The sequence below is a fragment of the Chaetodon trifascialis genome, chromosome 9 (genome assembly GCF_039877785.1).
Source record: "Chaetodon trifascialis isolate fChaTrf1 chromosome 9, fChaTrf1.hap1, whole genome shotgun sequence".
Taxonomy (NCBI): domain Eukaryota; kingdom Metazoa; phylum Chordata; class Actinopteri; order Chaetodontiformes; family Chaetodontidae; genus Chaetodon; species Chaetodon trifascialis.
In genome coordinates, this window is record NC_092064.1 from 21,783,601 (window position 1) to 21,804,594 (window position 20,994).

Genomic DNA, 20,994 nt, shown 5'->3' on the forward strand with positions numbered 1-20,994 from the left:
TTGTTGCCACAGACAGACCCTGGACCTTGTCATCGAAACTTACACCTCACATCAAAACCCCCACACAAAAAGCCTGGCTTTGTTTCCCACCCTCCCCGTCTTCCAAGAGAAAGAGGAAGAGAATCAAAAGTCACCTTGTGCTATATTTATCTGGCAGGAGCCAAAAAAGCATAAGGAGTATGGAGAATACGTTTTAAAGCCTCAGATTCACACCAGCGGAGGAACAACACTCTCAGCCACGGCCCCAAGAAAACATCAAAAGCACATTTGCATGCCCGAGTTGTCAGACACCTCTATTGCATTCTGACATTTACAAAGTGGAGGAGAAAAAAAACACCTGCATTTTCAGATAGTGATAATGGGAATAGACAGCCAAACTAACATGATTCAAAATGAACTCTGTGTATGCGGCAAGCAATAAGAAATTAACCTCCTGTGGAGAAAAAGCTCCTCAGACCTGTCTGATGCAATGAACTACCCATTTCATTCCACTCTGCTGCCAGGGATCAGGTTCAGGACAAAAGGACGGTAATAGGTAAAAACAGACACAGATTATGCCTGAAAAGTACACACTGCAGCTCATTATAGGTTTGTAATTAATCCAAGATAGCTTTTTGATGCAGTTAATATTTACTACTTGTTAATGTACATTGACATAATTGAATTAAAGTGCAGTGACATGAGCCAAATTAAACAGAAGAGCAGATAGCGATGCTTCATGATTGTTGTTTACTAGGCAATACCTCCTAACAGCCACCAGGGGCAGAAAGGCTAACAGTGAGCAGTATGAACAGTATACATAAATGCAGGTAAATAATGACATATTGCCAAATTTTTACCAAACAAGAACACTAACATCAGATTCTGCAAAACCCCAGAATACATCCAGTGCCAACGTATATGTTGATTTCTATAAAAACTGTGGCGTCTAGAGTTTGGTTAAGGTTTGAGAAAGGTTGCACAAAGGGCAAATTAATATTGGCTAAAACATTATTCAGTTTCTTGAAAAGGTGAGATACCATATGAATACCACTTTCATATCTGTCTGTGAAACGCCAGCTGCTGGTTGGTTTAGCTAACTGGCTAAGCTAATGCCAGCTGGACCTCCATAAAAAAGTGACGTGGCCACATGTGCCGACTTTTTCCCGGTTGGCTGTACCCTTAATAATAATAATTAATAATTTTTGAATGATATTCTGATATAATGGCAGCCAGGTCAGCTGTATCTTCCTGCTTCCAGTCTTTGTGCAAAGATAAGCTAAGCTAACTAGCTGCTGGCTCCAACATAGCCACATATAATCATACAGACATGAAAGTGGCATTTCCTCATCTGACTCTCAGCATAAATGTATGTATGGTTCAGGTTGACTAAAACACTTGGTTAAGGTCAGGGAAAGATTGTGGTTAAGCTCAACAAAAAAGTGAATATTAATTGCAGGTCCAGTCACATGCATGAAAGCCAGACTCACTACGGACTCATCCACTACTCTGACACCACATTTACTCCATACAGAGCTCAATATTTCCTGAAATGGCGCAAAAATATTGAGCTCTGGACAGAAATCTGGAGGGGCAGAATTGTCCAAAATGGAAGTAATTCTGGGCTGGTCCTGATAATGGACTACAGCTCAAAATTAGCCAGGGTTCTGTTTTTGTGGGATTTACAGGGAGTGATGAGGATATGAACATCAAAAGACTGTGTTTATGCACACATTTGATAATGGGCTTGAAAGTTATGTATGTATAAAAATAATTAATCTTTTTCTTCTGAATCACATCATTTCCTCTCAGCCCTGTATGGTAACAACATGGCCCACTGGGTTGGGAACCACTGAATTAGTGAATGAATCAAGGAATGAGTGGAGTGAGTGATTAGTTACCTCCTCGCTAAATGAAAGAATAAATAAATAAATAAATAAAGTGAGAGATAATCACGAGCATCAAATCAAAATAATCTTCATGTGGAGAGCTGAAATGTGAAAGTCTGTAATGACATCAAGTGCGCTGGAGCTCCTCTGCACATGTACTAAGTGCTGCAGAAGACAAGGCGAAAGCAATGTGAAGTGTTTTGATGTCTATTTTATTTCATCGCTGTAAAAGTAATATATTTGGCAGTCAAAACAGCAACATAGAGCAGCCTCAAAGCAAGGTTATTCTGCTCCCAATCTGTTGGACTGAGAGAAAGGGAATGCAATAGATAAATTCTCCATAAGGTTTAGCCGCCCCAAGCAAGGTTGGTCCCCCTCCAATATCCCAGCCTAGGCTCATCTCCAATTCAAAACACACATAAATAACATTGCTGTGATTAGCAATCCCATCAAAGTGAAAACAGGCCACTTTGTGGAACATGGAAGGGTTTTGCAATTGGAGTAAACATTTTCAATTGCCTCAGCATCCTGGTCATGATTGGGTGCAAATGAGGAGAGGCAGTCATTAATTCTGGGTGGTGGGTGGGGACGGAGGGGGAGTGGGCAGAGGCATGGCACAGATGACTGGCTGATAAATTCATACTCATTCCAGCAGCTGTCTGGAAGAGTAAAGTGCCTGTATCTCTACACATGGCTGCCCTCCTGTTCCTGCATCACAACATACTGAATGAAACAGTCAGAGGGAAATACAGACCTTCAGAAGTCTGTGCGCTCTCTGAGGGGATGTACAATCTGGCATCAAGTGTCTGGCTCGGAGGCTCGGCTCATCAGCCGTACTCAAAATGCAAAACAGCACCTACCCCAACCAATTTGAACAAAAGTTGACGAAATCAAGAAATATTAGCAGACCGGCTCCTCCAGCAGAAGTTCAGAGACAGGCACCTTTGAATGAAGTTGGCTCTCTCTTTGAACTTTCCTCTCTTGTTTTCACATCAAAAGACATGAAAGGGGTAGCAAAAAGCAGGACAGCCAGCCCCCAATTCCTCTCCCTTGAGTCACCGCTGTCTGCAGCAGTCGTGTCCTTTCAAGGAACAACCAGGACTATAGACAGTCATTAACAATAAAAGTTTCTCCCTCTCCTTCTCTGATGCTGTCGTTTCGCTGCCGTGCGTCTTTATCCTGCTCAGTCATTAAACCCTGATCCTCATGATGAAATGCTGTTTTAAGGATGTTCACACAAGTAAGAAGGCTTCTGTCTCAGGGTGTAATTAGCTCAGTGCCATTTCTCTGAGACCCTTTGCATGGGAAGATTTCAAAAAATTTCATATCCACTAATTTGACCATCCTTTCTTTTTTATTTCCACCAAAGACAGGCTCCCATCGAGCCTCAGTGTAATCGTTTGTGTAATGATGCTCCAACATAACTTCAAAATCAGCCTGTAGAAAGGTATGCAGCCTTATGCGTCCTGATATAAATTAAATGATTGATACAGGGTAATGATCATGTAACACTTTCTAACCAGGCATCCTTGATAAAGGGTTCATACATCGCAACTAGTTTTAGTAATTGTTGATGTATTGTTGGCTAGCTTTAAAAGTTGGTTTTAAGTCACTTAAGTCACTCTTAGAAGGACTGGAGGACTCCAAAATCCATGAAAAACAACTTATAAAGCATTTATTAATGGATCAGGAACATTTGTAACTGTATTATTTCCAGACAGAAAGAATAAACATCAGCCAACTGTTTTTGGTTATTGCTGTAATTATTGCTGACTTACAACTTACACGCCCATGTTAGAAAGTGGTATCTGCCTCCCACAACTGTTAACCACTCTAAAAGTACTACTACCACACTGTGTAAACACTCTACAGCATGTACAAGTCCTGCATTTAAAACCTCAATTAATCATGAGCAAAATGTACATGAAGCATTAAAAATAAAAGCTCTCACTGTGCAGTAAAACTAAAAATTATATTTGATGTTTTTGGATTAATATTACTGCTGCATTTATGCACATGTTGCATTTTACCGCTCTTCTTAATTTTGCTCCAATCTGGCTTCAGAAATAAAAAATCTAAAACAGAATAAGTTTGAGTAATTCGCAGTAACCTCACGTTAAGAAAGAAAACGATACAATAAAGGTTAGTACACCAGAGACAGGAGGAGACAGCCACACGCTTATGTTCAGACAATATGTGTTGTTCAGTATACTGTACACAAATATATTACAAAAATTCATAATTCTATATGAGGCTAACTGTGTAGCCATTTTTAGCCATGCTAGGGTTCGTCCACCAGTCGCTTGGTCCACCACTTTGGTCCTGAATCCAATATCAGTAAACTTGTGTTGTTTTAATCATGAAAAATAGCTACAAACTTTTTTTTTTGCTGTTGGTATAATTAAAATAGGTAAAATGCATGACCTAGCATCATAGAACTCACTTAAAAGCTCATTGACACAGACAAACTAAAGTGGGAACCAAGTGGCCCGGACAGAAATCGAAGTCTGCCGTTACATGTGGCGAAGTGTTGATTTGAGAATTAAAAATAAAAAGTGTGGATTGGCGTTGTGAGTGCAGGGCTCTCTCCTCCTTCCTGAAAAGAAAATACCAACATAACCAGCCATTCATGTAAATATGCACAGATGAACAGACTGCTTTGGACAGCCAATCAACAGACACAGACAGAAGCAAGCACTTCCAAATGAACAGCAGGTAGCAAAGAGAAAGAGTACCTGTCACGGTTTCAGCAGCTCCTGTTGCAGCGCAGGCGAGGACGAGAGCAGAAGAGAAGAAAGAGACAGGTTGTGAGCAGACAGGAAGCAAGCAGAGAGCCATATTCCACTCATAACAACAAAAAAAGAATTCATAATTTCTAAATATGGGTGTTCAAATTCATTAAATTTAAGCTCCATATGCTATCTGTGTAATTTTCTACCAATTAAGAGGAATACAAAAGGCAACATAATGAGCCATTTTTACAATCCAGTCATTCTATTTTTTCCACAGGTGTCTACCATCCCAACATAATGAGCCATTTTCTCTCTTCATTCATTTGCTGGGAATTGTTGAGGAACTGAGGGAATATGTGGACTTTGTCCCCCGCCTCCACCCTCTTCATGTCCCTGATTGAGATTCCAGCCAGCCCCCGCTGTGGAGCAGCCACTGCCTGGAGACGCTCCCCCAGGACCCGCGCTGTAGCCTGGAGAGGAGAGCACCCATTCGGAACGGTGCCCACCCAAACTGGCATCTCACAGGGCATGGGAGACTGGCGTGTTCCCAAGTCCCCGCAGCAGTGCTCAGGGCCTGCACCCTCGGGAGAGCTTCCATCATTCATTGTCTGCTATTCATAAACAACCCCCCCGCAGCCCCCCTTCACACACACACACCTCCCCCCCTGCCCTCTGCTGCACATCTACATTTTTATATTTCACACACCATCTTATATTGACATTTCACACAGACTTTGGAGCTTCTTCACTCGGGCTGTGAGCTATGTGAGCTCCAGTGCCGAGCGTACAGTATGCTGAAGTGACTGCTTGTCTCACTTGTCATTGCCGGCGTAATAAGGGTGTAAGGTATGACACATGTCCTTGTTACACTCCTTTGTGCATTTTCAATGTGTCAGCAATTCCCTGAGGACAAAGACGTGTGAGTGACAAATCACACACGATGGGAAACAAATTTTGAACATTGTCCAGGAGCCGGCTACGATATCTGGAGCCTCTGCGTCTTTAAAACTTGCAAGTGTCAGTCAAAACTTTATCTTTATTGGCCGATAATTCAACATAATGAGGCTTCTGGGGCAATTCTGCCTCGGCTGAAAGTGATTTGAACAAAAAGAGACTGGAGTGATAGAGGTTGATAACCAGACTCAAACTTGAGCACGGCGAATGCGTCCCAGTCCAACCAGCCCTCAGGACAGCCCATAATGAGACTTTTGAGCTGCTTTAATTGCCAGGTAATTACAATGTTGTAGCAACATTATGTAAATGACTCATTATCATCTTGTATGTGTAGTATATCTGCCCTCGTTTTATGTTACTTTGTCAAGAGTGTAACCCAGAAAAATGCATCACCATCGTAGTGGGGCAGCTCAGAGTTTAATCTTCTCTACAGAGACCTATATCTAAACAGAGAGACTTGTGATATAGTATGGTGACACCTTCCCTAACCCTTCAGTATGATCCACTTCCTGCTGGTGGCCTCTGAAGGGGTTATAAATAGCGTTGTGATGTGCCTGCCGTGCTCCCCTTCTCTCCTCTGTACCTGCAGCACATTAGGTAGAACTTATGAGGTGCCAGCTCGACTGTGATTAGATGTCATGGCTGTCGCTCCGCTTAGACAGTGCTGACAGACAGATTTCTGGGGGAAATGCGTGTGATGGCATTCGCGCGAGTGCAGCCGTTGCACCAATCTGTCAATCACGCGGGATGAGAGCGGGCAGGCCGAGCGTCCTCCAAATAATGTCTGTCCTTGTCTCCTCACCTCGTCTCCTTTTCATCCAAATCTCATCCTCCTCGACGAGCGGCGTCATGTTCAGAAACATTTCCTGATTTCCACCTGCTGTGATGCTACATTTCCTGCTGGAAACACGCCCGTTGTTGACATTTGAAAGGGCATATTCTTGCACCGCATTATGTTTTCTATAAGAAGCGAGGCTCTAAGTGCTCTGGTATTCAAGCATCAGTGTTCAACCCATTGCCAGCCCAATGAATCCATAATAATCTGCACTATTTTTTAGTCACTGAGGCAAACTAAGATCTCAGGAGACTGGATGTCTGTGTGGTAAGAGTGGCACATAGCCTCTCTCTCTCCCTCTCTATCGCTGCTGCTCAGTAAGAGCAGTGGGGTAACACTAATGAGGCAACATTTCTTCTCAGTACTAGTGTGATGCCTTTGAATTAATGTTCTTCCTTTCAGGTAAAACATTCCCTTGCTTATTTATGCTCATGATCTGCAGCGTGTTGCATGTCAGCCTAGTGTGTGATTGCACTGCATAAGAGGACACAACAGAGTCAGACGCTGGAACTCTGTGTAGTTCCCCATAGATATCTACATTGGTTACCTTTGCGTGAGTGTGTGCGTGTGTGTGTGTAGCGATGCTTTCTCACGGTGTGCAGCCCACTGTGTTTTCATTTAATTAGAAGGATCAGAGGTGGGCTTCAAACTTTTTCTCTTCAAGGAAATCGGATGGAGGAGCGAGCTCCTGCAGAGTGGACCCGATAAACACGAGCGACTTTTGAGGTCAGGATTTTCACAAAAGAAACTGATCAAAGAGTTTCAGCTTTCCTTGGAAAAAAGTAAAGAAAAATAGAGTCCATCACCTCATGCCAGTCGTTGTCATTCAGATTTCTTTTCAAATCCACATTAAATACTACATATTACTGACAAATAAATACAGACGCTGCTTTACTTTGCATGTGAACTGGAACCATGTCACACAGCGGCATGTCGACAGATTCATCTACATGACAACTGAGCAAACTTGAGCTGAAAGGATTCATCTATTAATCGATCGACAGAGAATTAATTGGTGACAATTCATCTTTTAAGAAAAAAACAAACAAACAACTGACTCCAGCTTCTCTCTATTTTCTGGGCTTCTTAGGCTACATTGTAGAGGTGAAAGCTCTGGAAAAGGCAAACAGGTGGACTTGAGTTGGGATTACTTGACTTTAAGCCAACACCGATATCCTAAAATGATATGGATGAAACAGCTACAGAGCTTGCTTGTCAACAGATATCCAGCTGAACAGAATCTATTCACCAGTGAAGTCTGCATTATATGACTGAAAGCTCTAGAAAAAAGGACAGTAAGTAGACCTTGAGCTGGGATCGTTTTTTAGAACCTCTATTCCCAAAGTCAAGAATGAATTTTCATGCTTATTAACAGAGGCTTTAACTGACCAGATGATGCATTTATGCCCGTAAGGGCTTCTTTTGTGATAACTCAAAAACTGCTCTTTGCTTTGTACATTAATCAGTAATTTAGCTGCATTTAATTTACAGCCTTGTTTTATTATCAGTTGTCAGGTACAGCTTAATCCAGCCCAACCTCAGTCAGTGAGATATCAGAAAACGTTCACCTGCAACACTAAAGGGAATACTCAGATTAATTCTCCCCAGAGTCGACTGAAACATATTAATCAGGTAGGTTTACAGGAGATGCAGAGCATGTTCCTGCTCGATAAACTGTAATAAAAAGGAGATTTTGCGAATATCCCCACAGAGGAGGTTAATTGCAAATGTTAATGGGATATGCTTTGTAAATGTCCAATCTATGGCCTGAATGTTTGTGTTGTACTCATGAAAAGCCAGGAGGACACGTGTAGCTGAAGACAGCTTTTACTCTGAGAGATTAAGGGATAATCCTTCAGAAATGCTGGCAGATAAAAAGCAGATATATTGAATTTGGTGCCCTGCTTCCTCTTAGCAAAGTGCTATGGGCATCTAAATTGCACATAAATAACAATAGATGGATGTTCTTAAGAATAAAAGGATAAAATTAAGCATCAGCACCGTCTTTGAAAGCCAAAAAAAAGGAGTTGAATCTCATTGGTCTATGTGACTGGGTCCTGTCACTCACAACACACATGAAAAGTCTCTGCAGCTGCCAAAAAAAAAAAAAAGGTGCAAACAGCAACCAGCCGCTTTAATGACAGCTCAGGTAGCGTTCGGCTCTCACGTTCATGTCAAGAAAAAAGGGAGCACTAACACATTTCTGACTACTGTAGACGCCAGACTGCTGCTCCACACAGCCTCACATGACAGACACCGAGCTCTCCCCGTTACACAAATAAAACAACATCAGAATGCAAAAATAAAAGCGGAATTAAAAAAGGCAGCAGTGGCTTCATATCACATTGACACATCTATCAAAATGTAATTTGACATAATAAAACAAGACCGGTCTGCGAGGCAGGATGTCTCAAATCAAAATGATATGAGGCAGGAAAAGCATTATAGTAACACACTATTAAGTCATGCTGATTGTGACAAATGCAGCAACTTCAGAGGTCTATAAATCACCAAGCAACTGCATACGCTGGGAGGTACAAAGATTTCCTTTTTCCTACCAGGCACAATCATTCACTCTGTTATGTTAACAAGCCTGGTTGACTGAGCATGGACTTAAGTGCAGCGGCGACAGTGTGCTCTGCACCCGAAAACCATGCAGCAGAGAGAGATCCTCGCTTAAAGCCGAGGCGAAGCTTAACCTCTGGCAAAGTGACACATCACATCTCATTCAGATTGTCTATTTTGGGTGACGCTGCATCTTTTTGTGTTTTTTCTCCCCCCCCCCCCCCCCCCACAGGCGGCAGGCACTGCGAAGCCTCTTTTCAGCCCCTCGGTTTCAGTTTTTGAAAGAAAGTTGCGGCAGTAGTGACTGCGTTTGTTACCACAGGAGAGAAACCGAAGCTCTGATTCAACACACAGCCCTGCCCGGATCAAAACACGCGCAGAACGATACAAATCAAAGCCTCTCAAAGAGTCTTGAGGGAGGGATTTTTGCTATTCTGGAGACGCTGTAATGCCTCACCTATAGTATGGTCTCTTGCCAGGAAAACCCACATGAGCAGTGTTCACAGACGAGATGACGTGTGTGTGTGTGTGAGAGAGAGTGTGTGTGAGTGCTTTCTAGCCTGTCAGGCAGCATATCTGCTTACTCACTATGAATGTGCGTTTCTCTGCACAAGCGCTTCTGTGTGTGTGTGTGTGTGTGTGTGTGTGTGTGTGTGTGTGTGTGTGTGTGTGTGTGTGTGTGAGGGGTAATTAGGACATTAGGAGACGCTTCTGACAGGCTTGTCATCGCCACAGCCTGCCCAGTGGAAAGGAGGTGGTCAGAGGGGTAAGTGGGGGTCCGGCAGGGTCAAGAGACAGCTGCTGCACCACCACTCACTGTCTGGAAGCTCTCAGAGAATATTAAACCACCGGGACCTCGGCCAAGATGCTCCCTCATTTATGGAATACACAAAGCTGTTAGAGGCAGCGGGTAATTTATTTCATTGTTATAAAGGTGCTATTGTTTTGTTTTTTTACCCTGAAATATGAGAACATAAACATAAAAAGACCAATATAAATGGCGATGGCATTGAGGTAATTGAGGTTATTTTGTAAATCAGAGGATTTAGAACGCAGTGATTGTTGTTTTCATTTTTACACTCACGCTTCTTTTTTTATTTATTTTTTTTTCCCGTGATGATAAATCTGTGTGGTCTCACGCCTCCTGTGTATCTGTCCCCAGCAGAGAGAGGCTCTATTATTACAATATGAGACATATTAAATACATCCCCCAAGGCTGATGACCTTGGTGATGACATACCATTAATTGTATAGATGGATTATTATCATCGCAACAATAACATGGCTCCTTTCTCTGCTCCACTCTCCCTAACACCTGTGCCCATTCTCCGGCTGCCTCTGCTCATATACTCATAATCACATCTATCAGCCCAAAACGTTAACTGCATCCGGGGACGCTAAACACGTCCATTTGTTTGCAGTTGTAATGTCTTTTGTGCGCCTCAATCAGGCACCTGTCAGACACACACCTGCTACCTCGGTGCTAAGAGAAAAGGCAGAGGGAAGGCCTTTTGTTTCCTCACAGAGTTTATAATCAGCGCGTTGTTTCCAATCTTCTTCCACCATTTTTCAATTTCCCATTTCCCTTTTCTCAGTCAAATCACTGCTATCAATCAGGTGCATGTTTGAGAGAGGAGAGAGCGCGAGAGACTGTGTGTGTGTGCGCACGTGTGTGTGTATGTGTGTGTGTGTGTGTGTGTGTTAGGGAGAAAGAAAGAGGGGGAAGTTCCTTGATGGAACCATCTCCAGCCCTAGGCCTCATTAGTCAGAGACTGCAGGAGGAGATGTGTGTGTAAATGTGAGCGGGGGACGCATATGTGTGTGCGTGTGATAAAAATGAATACTGGTAGAGTGTGTCTGTCAATATGAGGCCATTTAACATTGCCCATTCCACCCAAATGATGCACAGCGGACATTATGCTCTCTATTTGAGTTCCTCTAAATGGATACTCAACCCAGTAAGTTCTATTATATTTTGCCCTTTCCCTCCACTGTGCTTACTGATATCATGACAGAAGATGACCTATAACGTCTCAAAACAATTTCTATGCAGCCATGACAACATCTCCTCTATATCAGCGTGCCGTGCTGCGAAAACATCTCAGAAATGAATGCAGCTGACTGATGTGGCAATCAATATGAATCAAACCATAACAGCTGCATAGGCACAAGTCATATTGATCTCATGTGGCAAGAGGAGCTCGCGGTGCATCGACAGCTTTGAAGAGAGTCAACTTACTCGCTTTGATAGTCTGTTTCACTGAACACGTCGACTTACAACAGAAATAGCACAAAGTCCTCTGTTAACATTCATGAGGCACAAATTAGGCAACAAATACAAACAGTGAATAAAGGATGAGCAAACACAACCAGTCCAGATTATTGGCAACGTGGCAATATGCTCCATGTTTTACTGAGTGTATTGATTATAAAAGAGATCTATTTGAAGTGGCCGTACAAAATGGCAACTATAGTAAATTCACAATGGCAGGGTAATATACGGCTTCACTGCTTTCATTTATTCACAGCTTGACATTTCCTCCCTTCCACAGAGTGTGCTCTAACTGTGTGCCAATGGCCACATCATTTAGACTGGACCCGCATGAATATTTAACATTAGTGCCTGGCTCGTAGCTTGCAGAAAATGAATTATTTTTAGTGGGCTTTGCAGAGGCACCGTGGAAAACCCTCACTCTGGTGATGAATCGCTGGAGAGTTTATGTTGTATTAAGCAGGCAAAACAAATGGCTATCAATCATTTGAAGCTTTTCATGCTTGCCAGCAACGCATCCCTTCCCCCCTTTTCAGAGATCCTGTTGGTTTTCAGAGGGATCAGCTGCCAGCCTTGGGTGTGTAAAAACAGGGTCAGCCTTGAGTTCACCGGTGTTTGTAAGCTGGAAGAAGAAGGCTCGCGACGTGGGCATCAGTCCTGCTGCAGCTTTAATTAAATGTAAATGAAACTATAGATAGAAGCAAACAAAAAAAATGAGTCTAACTATGCTGTGTATAACCTCAGTCGTATTGCCTGTGGTAATAAACCACTTTGAGTGTCTTTTTAAACTGCGACTAATGGTCATCTAGACAAACTACTGCTCAGTTTTCAGTAAAAATTAAGCCTGAAAGCTGCAACGTATAAATTAAATTTTTATTTTCTTGATTGATTAATCATTTTGTCTTTAGAACAGGAGAGTTGCTTCTTGCAAATTCAAGGCATCCTTCTCAAATGTCCTATTTTGTCCTGTCAACAGTCCAAAATTAGTTTACAATTACATAAACCAGAGAACGGCAACAAATGTGGTGAAGTCTTTGGACATCCACCAGAAATGCTGATCATACTGAGACACGTTTGGTCAACTAAAGACAAGCTAAAGCGGTCACAAATATGTATTATAAGATATAAAAATGAAAAATAAGATTTAAAACTGTATACAACGATTTGTGAGTAAGTTCTGGTACTCATAAATATGTGTTGCAGCACACATAACACAGCTGTTCCACGAGCTAGCAGCAGCTTATTAAATCAATTTACGTTTATAGGCCACTGTATAGAGTCAAAAGCTGATAAATGTATGTGTTCTAATAGAGCAGTGATGAGCTATTCTGTCTATTAGAAAAAAAGTCTTTCATACTTTGAACTTACGCTCAAATTCCCCGAAAGCCCAGATGTCCCAGTTTTCTACCTGCACTTAAATGCTGCATGTGTTTGTGGGTCTATGTGGAGCGAATGATGAAAAGAGTCTCAAAACTCCGACTCATGCACACATTGAACAATCTGTAAATAAATACAAACGAATGCCACAAATATTTTTAGACAGGAAACTTTTCAAAGGCAAAAATGATCAGATGTGTGAAGTTGAAGTCAAAAATCGGTGTGTAAAATATTAATTATTATTCGTTATGAAGTCTGTATTCGTATGTGTTCACATTGCTTGGTATTTGTGTGTGGCTTGAAACACCCATTCATGACCATTCAGAGTCTAATCTCTCTCCATAGATATGGTACATTCTGCCACTGATTGTGACCAAGACCCCTCTCACACAGTGTGACATACGATGAACCTGTAAAACCATTTTGAGGCAACAGAGAAAAACGTAGGTCAAACACAAACTGCAAACTCATTGGCCTTGCACAGTGCTTTTTATTTCTGGAAAACATCCACGGCAAATGGAAGAAGGGAAACCAGACACATCTCCAGCCAATGATCACACTAAAGAGGGGTATTCAAACTATCTAACCCTTCAATCCCAGCAGCAGCACAGTCGATACAGACTCACGCTGAGCAGCCAAACATTGTTCGAACACTCAAAGTTTATCTCAAATTCTAGAGACGATCCCAAAGCTTCCAAAGAAACCAAATATGTGAGGCTGAACAATGCACTCTGGTAAACAGGTCAAATATTTCCACCTGATAGATGGTGGATGGCAGCATTTTACTGGCTTCAATGAAGAGTTGGACCAAGCCGATAAAGAAAAAGCGTTCTAATAACATATGTTCTCTGACACTGTTGGACTGTGGTGCAGATTTTTCCAACCTGAAGAAAACTGGATGTTCAAAGGTTAAACTAGGTTAAAGGACAATTGTTTAATGTGTTTTTCATGTGCAATTAAGCGTGATCTACTTCAGAAACTGACAAAGGTTCAATGCAAGTTTGAATTTTTTTGTGCATAACAGCCACCATGTTTTTCAGCACAGATCAATACCCGTCCATTCAATCACACTTGTGGACTGAGGCTGATGTTCGAGTGAATCACGAAATGAAGTCTGTATCAACAAAAGGCCTATTGAGTCTTGGCCTACGACTGCCAAGGACGGTGGTACAGAGTTGTGAATCTTGCACATCAATCCACAAATGAAATGAAAAAAACCCATCTGCTCTTGCAACATTAAGAGGGCTAAGAGATCAAACCTAAGAGTGCATAAAGGAGTAGTTCTTATAGATGATTAAATCAGCTCTTCATGCTTCCCCTACCTGCTTTGAGTAGTTAATTTGATTGGCTATGTAATTACCTTAACATTGGTTAATTGCTGGTTAATTTACCTCTCATAGCAATCACATAACCCTCTAGTCTGCCAATCAGTAATTTGAAAATCATGTATAAATTCAGTCTGGTAAAATACACACACAAGCAAGTGCCCAAAACTCCAGCATGACACCACAGAGTTTACAGACTCTCAGATTACTTGACAGTTTCATTAAGACAGATTACCGTGACCCTGAAGTTTTAATCTTCCAGATAAAGTGAAGCTGTTTTTACACCCATCCTCGAGGATGCACTTCATTTCCAACAACAACCAACCCGAGATGAGATTTGGCCTCTCTCAAACACAATCTGAATTGCTTCAATTGATTAAACAGAAACTGGCTGAACGGAGCAGCAGCAGCAGAGTACAAACCCATCCGCACAGCCACTGGCAACTGTGGACACAAGATGGAGGGCAAGATATCTGTGAGTGGCCTGGCACCTGAGTCAGAGAGATAGTCCTGCTTACTTGGTGGAGGGAGAGCGGGGGGTGTCAAATTGGAGACAGACTGGGTGGCTTTGCCTGTGTTTCCCCTTCAGGTTAATATTTTATGGATGTGAGATACAGTTCAGATGACAGTTTGAGATGACTGAGAGTCGGCGTGCGGGCGGAAAGAGTTCAACGATTTATTAGATGGGAGGGAGCGCGGTATGATCGCACGATCGGAGAGTGAGGCTGAATGTGAGAAATGTGTTAGTAGCTGTTAATGTGAGGACTCTGAAAATGACTAAGAGTCTGTGCTCCTACCTGTGTGCATGCATGTGTGTGCGTGAGATGAGTGAGTGCTATCTGCAAGCCGAGCCCATGAAAAAGAAGAGGCACCGGCAGTACAGATGTATCTCTCTCTGAGCCCAACATGAAACACAGGAAACGGCCTCTTTGATCATTACCTACCTGTCAGTCTGCCCTCCACAGGGACCGCCTGTTACGACTGCTGATGTGCCGCACTGACAGGCCAGAAACACACATGCAAACTCAAACACATCGAGAAAAAAAGCAGCGCCGCTACTGGTGTCGGCAGTCAGACTCGAGTCTGACTGCCGACACCAGTCAAACTCGTCCCTGAGGAGGTATAACCATGACGACCAACAGTGTGGGCAAAGCGCAGGTTTATTATTCTATATTTGGATTCCAATTAGCCTCAGCGACTGTGAGGCTTGCTGGGGTCCCCACACGCATTTGTACCAACGGACAATTTAGCCTCCACTCCCTGTGATTGTATGTTTGTTGAATGTGGGAGGAAACAAGCACAAGCCCATGCGATCAAAGCGAGAAAACATCTGTAGAAGTAGTGAGTCAAAAGCAAACAAGCTTTTCCAAGTCCATTTGTTTCACTTACTGCTTCTACAGTAGATATCCTGTAGAAGACCTGCTGAGAGAATCTGCGGACAAACAGCCAGGGTCAGCGTTGGGAGGTTGGCTAAGGTTAGGCAGCTACAACACATGGTTGAAGTTAGAGAAGACTCTGGTCCTCTGCCTGAGTTTTATGTCTAATGCACTAAACTCGGCACGCTGCAAACCCTTACAATCTGCATCGCGTCTTAAAAGGCATCCCACTGTATACTGGCACTGAAGATGAATCGTGAGTGTCCAATATTGATGATGTAAATCTCTGTCTAGAAAGACCGTCCTGTTCACTGTGGATAATCCAGAAACACTTTTCTGAGGGACTACTTTTCTGTATGATTAGTTCAGTTTCATATCTACTATTCCTTCTCTACGAGCACCACAAACTTCCATTCACTTCCGTTCACTACATGTTGGGTGGAAGCACAGTCAGACTCCTCAAAACTTGGGCAAATAATACTACAACTACCTTAATGGCTAAAAACCACAAGGGATAAATTAGAGAATACACTTTTTTGAAATTTGGGTGAGCTGATACTTTAAAGCTGGAGCTGCAAAGACGAGAATCAGCAGGAAAACTGGCTGCAGCCGCCATCCTGTGCAGAGACCTGCTGGCTTTGACAAAAACTTTGCTAACCAACTCCCAACTTTAAAAGTGTCCTTAAAATACAGTATCTATGTTGGCTGTGTTGCCTTTGTATGTACATATCTGTGGGTTAACAACTGCTGGTCACCATGTTCAAAAGGCGTCCTTTAGAGGCTCAGCTTGCTAAAGCTTGTTAGGGGAACATCTGCACCTTTATGATCAATCAGACAGTTTCTACATCCTCATTCCCTCTGCCGCCTTTGTCGCCTTTTCACCAAGGTTCCTGTTGCTCTTGTTCTCTGATTTTCTTCCGCCACCGCTGTTTCCAGCTTCCATAGGTTAAAGTTACCTCTTTAATCTTCATGTGCCCCCACTGGCACCGAGCGTAAACAAATGAACAATATAATGCAGCAGCAAGTATACACAAATTTATATGCAGAGCCGTGTTTGGCTGTGTTTCTATTTCAGGCGAGTTTGACTTCGTTGTTAGTGTACCACCCGCATGACTTAGGGTGGTCACATTTGGTTGCAGCAATTTACACAGTTTAAGTTGTAATGGCTTTTCCACATCTTCCTCAGAAACAGCTACGACACCTCTGTAACTACTTTGGGGATACACTGTGCGACCACAGCTCCGACACCATTAGCATACATTGTACTGTCAATTTGAAGGTAATGTTTGCGGCTTATTCTAATGGGAATGAGTCGATTTGTTTTGAGAGTAGGTTGAGAATATGAGGACAGAGATAACATGATGTTGTGTGGATTCCAGCAGAAACATTATATTGCATACACCAAATCTCCTGATGCAGTCTCCCATAATGTCATCTCTGTCATGCTCCAGATCAGAGCGTCAGATCTTGCAGCACAACATCAAAGACTCCTCACCGATCAAGTGCACGCCAAGAAAACCAGAGTCCAACAGACTGACAGACCCACACGTATTCACAGGAGCTTATTGCATGTGCACTACACTACACACGCCGCGTCTGTACCTTAAAGTCTGCAAACAGGCTAATATGATCACATCGCACAAGGTTCGCTTATCTCTGCATCCGCTTCTCACCTGATAAAGATGTAAATCTGATGTAAATCTCAGCTGCCTCTGAGCATTTAGAACATTTTTTCATACACAATGTAAACTCAAACACATTATGCTGAAATAGTTTTCCATGTTGTCTTGTTGCTTAAGTATAAGTAAAAATAATAACAAACAATAGTCAACCTTCTACTCAATAGAAAAGAATATACTATCAGTGAAAAGTATGTATCAACAGTAGAACCACTCATTATGCAGAGTGGCCCCTCTTAGTGTTAGACTATTGATTTTATTTATAATGGATGGATGGAAAAACAGCATTTTAATGTATATGAGATGAAGCCAATTTTACAGTTGTTAATTTAATTGACTTTATAACAATACATCATATTCTCCAGGCTCCTGTAGAATTTTAAAATTATAATCTGCACAGTAACATATTATATATCTCAGATAAATGTAGTGGAGCAAAGCCTAGAAAATGACATTATCAGCTACCTGAAATTTAGTGTGAACTCCTGTAAAACTAAAACAGACAAGTATAAGTACATGCTGAATTGTACTTAAGTACTGTTCAGTGGTAATTGTAGTTTGTTTCCAGCAGTGCTAGTGCCACATTTTAATTTGTCTAATTGTGGACTAGGGATCTGTTTGAGTACTAGTGCACACACAGTATGTTACCTGAGTTACAGTGCTGATTGCAAAATGTTCAATGCTTTACTGTGAATATGAAAGACATAATTTTTTTCAAAACTCCTTTGTCACTTATGGTCAAATATTGCCAAAACACCAGCAGTCGCACAGGAACCTTCTCTCAAAGAATACAAAAATTGGTAAAATTCAATTTAAATTAGATCAAAGAACGAGTAAGGAAGACTATTAATCTGACCAGCCTTTCGATGCCAGCCTTCAGTACTTGACACTTTTCAATACTCAGTGCCACACTCACATTTCAGTATGTACAAAGAAAGCATTGAGGTTTGATGTAGCGCGCTAACATGCACTGTAATCTAGTACTAATGCTTTTTTACCTACCACTGTCCAGACAATGCCAACAACATGCTTCTGATACTGCTGCTACAAACAAAAACAGTAGTCCAGCTGCTATTACTATGGCTATACTACTAATAATAAAATATGAACGTAGGATGTTGCACAGCAGTCCTTGCCAGAAAAGGTGATCAACACAGAAGAGACGAAGATCAGAGAGGAAATAAAGGGAGAGATTCAACTAATCATGGCACAACACTGCTGACACCTCGTAAGATTAGAGACGCCTCTCAGTCTAAAATAGTCCTCTATCTGCATGCTCGGTGCCATTACTTGCTTTGTGGGGTACTACCCTCAGGGGTGCATTTCCCACACAATGGTAGTTGCCAAGCTGCAGAGCAGGAACACACACACATGCATGGACTTCCACTCGCACAGTCACGCTGAGAGACATTAATCGAATATGATGATTAACAAGAAAAATTTCAGGGAAATCTTTGCACAAAGTGTCTGCACAGTCACAGTGGTGGAAACTCCCAAGCAGTCATGACTCACTTCTCAGGAGCTGCCTGCCTCTCTTCATATTTAAATGCAAGCTATTACAACTCAGGTTCAGCCACACTGCTAATACAGCAGCACAGACCAGTGGAGCTTTGATGACCAGAAAAATGGCATTTGAGGGAATTTTTTGCACAAACACAAAATACACTGGTGAGAGCGTGTTTTCCAGGAAGATCGGGGCTATGCATAGGGTATTGTTTGTTTTGGGCAGACAAGAGACTGCCACTGGAATGCCAGAGTAAATACCCAGTTTTGTCAGTTTTCTGTGCTGCTGTTTGGGATCCAGAGCAACCGCAGGATCAGCATCAGAGAACATTTTCATCCCTCGGCTTACAGACCTACTGAACTGCAGCTCTACATCCTCTTCCTAGCCTTACTGCTCTTAGCTGTGAGCCAGCTTTACTCCTTGAAATAAAAATGGCCCCACAACCGCTCCTCACATTTGATTTGTGTACAATGTCGAAGGAAAGAAGTTCACTGGCATGTTTGGTTTTTCTTCTTTTGTTGCAGTGTGAGGAAATTAACAAAGGAATCCTTGCAGCTTGTTGTTGAGAGCAGTGAGAAGTGACAAGATTTTTTTCTCTCTGTGACAGTTCAAGACAATTTTGTTCATCTTGCAGCGAAAAACACTCAAATATAGTTCACCTTTCAAAACCGATCAGCTTAAATTTGCACTTTCCCGCTCTATTTTGTATGAAAGAGGTGAAGGGTACTTGAGTTGATTTTTTAAATTCAATTACCAGAGTCAATTTCAACAAAGCATAATACCTCACATAGAACCTGGCAATAACGCCAGCCTGTATAATGAGGTAAAATGTAGGCTAAATGAATCCAAATCAGAAGAGCCATGGGACTGTGGGGAATATGCACTGTGAACAATTAGCCAGCTCATCCAGCATACGAATCGGCTCCTGGCACATTATGCACATACTGTAAAGCTCATTACTGCTGCAAAACACACAATCAGTCGATCAAATTCAGTGACAGAGCAGTGAGCGAGCTCTGTCAGGATCCGCCTGTCATTCAACTCTTTAACCCGCTGCTGCACCCTAATCACCCCGCGCAGACACAACAACAGCCTCATGTTGTGTTTTAACAAGTCATGCTTCGTTATGTGCAGGACTTTTCCCAGACTTCTTCGCTCTTTGATGGATGCTGACTGTTGTGATGCTTTCATCTCCTCCCTCAAAAAAAAAAAAAAAAAAATCCTTGAACGCAAACACCCATGGTTAAACATAAAAGGGCTGAGATATTTTAAAACTGACATCACTTCAAAGGGAGTGAACACATTCAAAGGGTATCACAGGAAAGAGATTCAAAAGCCTGCTAGTCACCTGTAATCCACTGCTAATACTTGGTCCCCACAACTGCATATTAACATTCACACCAGTCACACACGCCCCGGTTGAACGTACAGATACATGCCGGAAATGAGTGATTCATTAATATTCAACTGAACACACAACAAGATGTACGGCTGCAAGAATTTCTCACGTAGATATTTTGTAGTCGTAGCTACTTTGTCAGTATTGATTGAGCATGCCAAGAAGAAGGATCTACACATATACAAGGATTATCTCGTGAATAAATCAGTGTCATTACACATCAGCAGCTGTTTCATAGCGACAACTATCCTGTTCGCCGGCATCCACGCCTCTTTTTCTGCCGTTCTTCTCTGTGTCTCACTCTTTCATCACTTCAGCTCTTTGTCTCTGCCTCCACATTCTTTGAATTTGTTGCCTCAGTCAGTTGTGTTGAAAGGTGTAGCTTTAAAAAGAGAAACTACCTCTGCTTCTAAATAAAGAGAGGAAGGAACTGTACCTTCAAAGGCTGCTTTCCTTTTTTTTTTCCAACTGCGGAAGAGAAGTTAAAAGTTTTTTAAAAGTTTAAGAAAACAGCATTGAATCTTTGATGCAGCACAAACAAGCGTTTAAGTCTTTGTGGTCACAGTAAAGAGTGACGCTTTTGAAAGTGAAACTATACGATATGTTATACGACTTTACAAACAATATGAGGAAAGTGATGGGTATCACCCTCTAACAAGCTCTTTAAAAATGTATAGTCACAGGCTTTATTAATGGTTAAAAAGTGACTCATGCCCTATAGATCAGTTAACCATTAATAATAACAAATAATGGGTTGCCAGGTTGTAAAAATTCCTTCCACTACTGTGGTACTTTTTGTAATCAAAGGGGTTTTATTCTCTTTCTTATTGTCCATTAATACATTACATTAATCTATTTATATTTTTTTATGTGAAGCATGCAGTGCAAGAGGTTTCATTGTTGTAAATCACTTTGTGTTGCAATTCTTATACGAAAGGTGCCATAGAAAAAATGTATTATTATCATCATTATTAGTATTGGTATTATCATAAAGGATTTTTTTTTACAACCTGGCACGCTAAAACTTATTTTTATTGATTGTTTCCTAAGTCACGCCCTCTTGTTGTTACTGTTCTTGCATGATGTATGTAGTTTACAATGATAGCCT

At 41.8% G+C, this 20,994-nt stretch overlaps 1 protein-coding gene across 2 annotated transcripts in view; it reads right to left on the reverse strand.

Moving 5' to 3' along the window:
• cadm1b (cell adhesion molecule 1b) overlaps positions 1-20,994 on the reverse strand; it is a 139,905-nt gene that overhangs the window by 40,019 nt on the left and 78,892 nt on the right. For both annotated transcript variants that reach the window (XM_070969942.1, XM_070969943.1), the window contains exon 2: positions 4,604-4,624. In XM_070969942.1, the coding sequence (XP_070826043.1) occupies positions 4,604-4,624 (21 nt within the window). The remainder of the gene's footprint in view (positions 1-4,603; positions 4,625-20,994) is intronic.